Source organism: Carcharodon carcharias, chromosome 16 (genome assembly GCF_017639515.1).
Source record: "Carcharodon carcharias isolate sCarCar2 chromosome 16, sCarCar2.pri, whole genome shotgun sequence".
Classification (NCBI taxonomy): Eukaryota; Metazoa; Chordata; class Chondrichthyes; order Lamniformes; family Lamnidae; genus Carcharodon; species Carcharodon carcharias.
In genome coordinates this window covers 10,185,492-10,191,805 of record NC_054482.1, presented here as the reverse complement: position 1 = coordinate 10,191,805, position 6,314 = coordinate 10,185,492, and the positions used below count along the sequence as shown (strand labels likewise).

The 6,314-nt window shown below is 44.7% G+C and overlaps 1 protein-coding gene across 1 annotated transcript; it reads left to right on the top strand.

The window, feature by feature from the left end:
• The first annotated feature begins 2,224 nt into the window (after window positions 1–2,224).
• On the top strand, window positions 2,225–4,141 carry LOC121289092 (putative nuclease HARBI1). Its single transcript, XM_041208124.1, has 2 exons — window positions 2,225–2,235; window positions 2,698–4,141. The coding sequence occupies exon 2, from the start codon at window positions 2,871–2,873 to the stop codon at window positions 4,011–4,013; it is 1,143 nt and encodes a 380-aa protein (XP_041064058.1). The 5' UTR covers window positions 2,225–2,235; window positions 2,698–2,870; the 3' UTR covers window positions 4,014–4,141.
• The last annotated feature ends 2,173 nt before the right edge of the window (window positions 4,142–6,314 follow it).

The window sequence follows — 6,314 nt, the reverse complement described above, 5'->3', positions numbered from 1 at the left end:
GCGGGGTGGGGGGGGTGGTGGCGGTCCGGGTGTCGAGTCAGTGAGCAGCCGCGGGGAGAACAGCCAGCAGGGCTTCTTCACTCTGCAAAGAACAAGAGCCACAACTTCAGCAAACGCCACAAACCAAACCCCTGCCTTCCAAAAAAAAAAGGTACCTTATCAATTCAAATTTAATTGCCCCTTCAAGATCTTTAAAAGAATAAACTGACGCATTTTCTTCTCATTTTGGAAATGAATTAAAAATAAATAATAATAAATAAATAATTCATTTATGTCTACATAACTAAAAATAAATAATAATAAATAATTCATTTATGTCTACATAACTAAAAATAAATAATAATAAATAATTCATTTATGTCTACATAACTAAAAATAAATAATAAATAAATAATTCATTATGTCTACATAAATGAATTATTTATTATTTATTTTTAGTTATGTCTACAGCTGAAAAAAATTACTTAATTGGCTGTGGTCGTGAAGGACTCTTTAAAAATATACGTCCCTCTACTTTTGACTAAATTGATTTAACGTTCAAAACAACAAAAAATTAAGAGATTCCCCAAAACGGAACGTGAAATCTAATTTTGTTTAAGTAAGTTTCAAACTTGTAGAAATTAAACTGAAACTGAATGAAAGTCGAGAATAAAACAACACGTTGCAACTTTGGTTAAGTTTTAAACGTTTTGTCAGTGGAATGTTACCTTTATTTGTTGAAAACGCAACCAACAGCTTAGAGGAGCGAAACCGTGAGAACAGGATACTCTCTCTTCGATTGGAAACAATGGGAAGCGGCGGACCCTTCACAATACTGTACAGTTTGTGAAAAGGAACGCACTTCTGTCCCAGACTGATGTCTGTCGCCAACCCAGCAACATCAAAATAAACTAAATTGTGAGACTGGGTGGCAATAAATAGAAGATGCACACAGCTGATAAAAGTGCAAAACAGGAAAAAGGCTGACGCAAAGGATCCAGGCCAGGAGTAGCCAGACAACAGAAGTTCACACTCAACAGTTAGAACCGCCCCACCACATACTTAACACAAAAAAATTGTCTGCAATTTCTGATTTCCTTTTTTTTTCGCACAAGGGACTGTCAAATTGTTGTCCTGAATTTCAGATTTTGCATTTAAAGTTCTAATAAATGAACACCTTGAACCCGACAGCAGCTCAGACTCAGGACATTACATAATTCAGGAATGAATAAGTGACATCTATAAAAGGTTTATTTTTTTAAAAAAAAAGTTGTAATTTTAAGTATTAGATATACAACATTTATCCCATAGAAGGCATTGATTTTCCGTCAGTTTGAATAAGACAGTGAGCTGAAATGTATTTGGATTCCTTACCCAGTGCAGGCTATCGGATGTTGCTGTGCAGTTTCACACGTGTTGCCAGGCTAAGCTCTTAGTTGTCACTGAGACACCGAAGAATCGAACGGTCTTTTTCACCGCCAGTTCACAGAGGCGGCCCCTTTTTCCTATTTGCTTCAGCGGTCTGCACTAAGCCAGCGAGAGGTGGATTCACTTGGCAGCGACCGCGTTTTGTACTGCAAATCACCGAGAATAGCGGGACACACAAAAGTTATTTCTAGCACATACTTGAAGCGCATTCAATTCATTCCGCTTTCTCCATCAAGCGAATTAACATAAAGTGAATTGAAACACAGGGTAGATTTCCAGGACATCCAGACATTGCAAGCACTTTATAAACACAGACATGCCACAGACAGGTCTTTTCAAACCCTGTACTCTTGAGTTTTCAGGAGTTAATAATCTTAGACACGGGGCTGTTTTCTGTACTGCCAGTTGTATGTTATTTATGTTTTTAAAAAAAACTTTATGCAAATTGGCTGCCACTCCCTTACAAACCAAACTGCATAGGTTTGAGTGCGGTGGAAATGCTTTGCACGCAGCCTCGCATATTATCGTTGCATGGGCACCAAAACGGCAAGTCCATGTCTGAAACCTCAAGGACTGCCTCGTGTATTTGCAATTGATATAAAAGACAAGGGGGGTGGGGGGAAACCCTCCTGATTACACGACTGAATGCCACAATCAGGGGCACTATTGAAAGGCGGTGATTCAGTCTCCCGAGAACCCCGTGTCATTAGCTGTTGGCTACAATTCCGACCAGCCGATTTGCAGTTACAAGTGTTGAGTGAAATGCGCTGAGGGCGGGGGTGAGGGGGGAGGGAGTAGAACGAGGACGAATTACCTCCAACTGTAATGGTGAGCCTGATCCTCACTCACTCACTGCCCAGAGCAGCTTGTTTTTCAGTGTAACTTGGATGTCAGGGAACTGCGCCTTTGCCCCCTTCACTATGGTCTGGACAGTCCGCTGTTGTGCAGGAAGTGGCTGCCGGAATCATTTGTGGTGAATGTAAGGCCAAGTGGGAGGGGTGCGAGGGGAGGGGAGGGGAAGGGAGGGGGACGGGGGAGGGGTGTGAGTGGAGAGATGGTGGGGGAGGGGTGTGAGGGGGAGCGGGAGAGTTGGGGAGGGGGAGATTCCGGTAACCAGCATGTAAGGACGGGTGGTTAATAGTGCTGGGATCCCGCAGGCAGCAGCAGCTGGCTGTTTCAGCTTCCCTGGCGCTCCTCAGCTCAATTCCCGGCCTCTCCATTGAAAAAAAGGACTAACTCACGTTATAAGGGGGAAGAGCTAATTAAAGCCGTTTGGTGCTTGTTTTAAAGGCCAACCATGGGAAAGTGGTGCACACTCGCCTGCCATTGGAGACACCTGGAGAGCAGAATATTTAACCCAAGGTCAGAGCTGGCGCCCAGCAGGCTCAGGAAGAGAATATTCTCAAGGATCAGGAAAGCAGCCAGTGGAGTGGATTGGAAGGAGAACTTTGCAGGCCTACAGCATGGGTGCAGCAGCCATTGCTGGGTTTCTCCTTGCAGAGGAGGAGGAGGAAGAGGAGCAGCAGCAGCAGCAACAGAGGCAGACAGTCCAGGAACGCCGAGGGCACAGGAGGATAACCACACGCCGAACCAACTACCCCAGGCACAGGGTGTTTCGGAACAGAGTCAGTTACTTAGGCTTGACGGAAGAGCAGTGCCTGAAGAGGCTCCGGCTCAGCAGGGAGGCTGTGACTGAGGTCTGTCGCTTGGTCCAAGGCGACCTACATGGGGAATCGATCATTCGCACCGCGCTGCCAGTGGCGGTGAAGGTCACTGCTGCCCTTAACTTCTATGCCACAGGGACTTTCCAAGCACCCACAGCAAACATCACTGGGATCAGCCAGTTTGCTGTGTACCGTTCCATTAAGGAGGTCACTGATGCACTGGTTCGACATGCACCCACCTACCTAAACTTCAGGACTGATGAAGAGCAGCAGCGACAACGGTACTTTTTCGCCATTGCTGGCTTCCCCAAGGTGCAGGGCATCATTGATTGTATGCAAGTAGCCATTTGTGCACCTAATAACAATCCTATGGCCTACCTGAATGCAGAAGGCTATTACTCCCTCAATGTCCAAATTATATGTGATCATCGCCAGAAAATAATGAATGTCAATGCATGCTTCCCAGGAGGCATGCATGATTTTTACATTCTGAAGCAATCTGAGGTTCCCTTGATCTTTGAAGGGGAGGGAAAGCTAAATGGATGGCTCCTTGGAGATCTTGGCTATGTGCTGCAACCATGGCTGATGACACCACTGCATAACCCTTTCACCGCAGCAGAGAACAGATACAATGTTGTACACGCACAAACCAGAGTAATCATAAAACAGACATTTGGACTGCTGAAGAAACGCTTCAGGTGTTTGGATCGATCAGGGGGAGCCTTGCGATACGCCCCAGAAAAAGTCAGCAAAATTGTAACGGTATGCTGCATGCTACACAATATTGCCATGGACAGTGGCCTTTCCCTGGATTTAGATGAGCTTCAACCCATTGAAGATGAGGAGGATCATGGTCCACAGCAGCCACCAGCACTGGATCAGCCACTACAGGGAGCAAGACAGATGCGTGAGGAAATCATCGCTCAGTTCTTCAGCAGTTGAGGACTAATGCTGTTCTTCGGGCAGATTTATAATCGGACTTGGCTCTTGTTTTACTTTTGCATTTTTGATGTACAACAGTTTTTGATATCTTTGCTACTTTTGTCACTTCTGTTCTGCACAATAAAACAATGGAACTATCATAAAAGTGTGCACTTTATTAAATAAATGTGTTTTTATTGCGAGTTAGTGGACTTACCCCTCCCTGACCTATGAATCTTAGTATGCTGCCTTTCCAAAGGTCTCCACCTCAACACACTCCCTGGATAGGGAAAATAACAATAAAGGATGGCTGAGCCCAAAAATGACAGTAACTGCTCTTGAGAAAGCAATGGTAAGCTGCCTTCTTGAACCGCCACAGTCCATGTGGTCCAGCTACACCCATTTTGCTATTAGGGAAGGAGTTCCAGGATTTTGATACAGCAACAGTGAAAGAACAGTATATGGTTCTAAGTCGGGATGGTCTATGACATGGAAAACTTGGAGGTAGTAGCTGTCCTTGTTTTTCTAGGTGGTAGAGGTCATGGGTTTGGAAGGTGCTGTCGAAGGAGGCTTGGCAAGTTCCTGCAGTACATCTTGTGGAAGGTATACACTGTTGCCAGTGTGCGCCAGTGGTGAAGAGTGAATGTTTAAGGTGGTGGATGGAGTGCTAATCGAGCTTTGTTCTGGATGGTGTTGAGTTTCTTGAGTGTTGCTGGAGCTGCACTCATCCAGGCAAGTGGAAAGTATTTCATCACACTCCTGACTTGTACCTTGTAGCTGATGGACAGGCTTTGGAAAGTCAGGGGCTGAGGTACTACCACAGAATTCCCAGCCTCTGACCAATTCTTGTAGCCACAGTATTTATATGGCTGGTCCAGTTAAGTTTCTGGTCAATAATGGTAATGCCATTGAATGTCAAGGAGAGATGGTTAGATTCTCTCATTGCAGATGATCAATATCTGGTACTTGTGAGGCATGGATGTTACTTGCTCCTTATCAACCTAAGCCTGAATTACCAAGGTCTTGCTTCTTGTGGGTACAAACCGCTTCATTATTTGAGGAGTTGCAAATGGTACTGAACATTGTGCAATCATCAGTGAACATCCTTCTGACCTTTTGATGGAGGGAAGGTCATTGATGAAGCAGCTGAAGATGGTATGGCCAAAGGCACTAGCCTGAGGAACTCCTGCAGCAATATCCTGGTGATTGACCTCCAAAAACCACAATCATCTTCCTTTGTGCTAGGTATGGCTCCAATCACTGAAGAGATTGATTCTCAATTTTGATAAGGCTCCTTGATGCCACACTTGGTCAAATTCTGCCTTGTTATTAATGGCAATCACTCTCAGCTCACTACTGGAATTCAACAACTACATATACTTCTATAGCACTTTTAACATAATGAAACATCTGTTCATAGGAATATTATAAAACAAAGTATGACACTGAGCTGCATAAGGAAATTTTAGGTCAGATGGCCAAAAGCTTGGTTAAAGCAGTAAGTTTTAAGAAGTGTTCTAATGGGGTAGAGGGAGCAAATTCCAGAGGTTGAGGCCTAGGCAGCTTAAGGTACAGCCACCCATGGTGGAGCAATTATAATTGGGAATGTGTGAGAGGCAAGAATTAGATGAGGGCAGATACCTCGGAGGGTATGGGGTTGGGGAAGGTTACAGAGATAGGGGAAAGGCCATGAAGAGATTTGAAAACAAGAATGAGAATTTGAAAAATAAGACGTTGCTTGACCTGGAGCCAATGCAGTTCACCAAGGATAGGGGTGATAGGGGGACAGGACATGCTGCAAGTTAAGACATGGGCAGCAGAGCTTTGGATGACCTCAAGTTTGCAAAGGGTAGAATGTGGGAGACCAGCCTGGAGTTTATTGGAATTCGATTCTAGAGGTAATGAAGGCATGAGTGAAGGTTTCAGAGCGAAGAGAGGGGTGAAGTTGAGTGTTGTTATGAAGGTGGAAATAGCGCATCCTAAAGATGGCAATTGAGGTCAGAAGCTGGTCTCAGGATCAAGTGTGACATCAAGGCTGGGAGCAGACTGGCTTAACCTCAGACAGTTGCCAGGGAGAAGGATGGAGTCAGTTGTTAGGGAATGGAGTTCGGCGCAGAGAGCAAAAGCAATGGTTTCAGAATTCCCAGTGTTTAATTGGAGGAAATTTTTGCACATCCAGTTCTGGAAGTCAGATAAACAGTTTGATATTTAGCAACAGTGGAGGAGTCAATTAGCTCATTTGTTCATGTTTGGACAAAGGCTGCAATGAGGTCAGGATCCAAGTGGTCCTGGTGGAACCCAAACTGAACACCCATGAGCTGG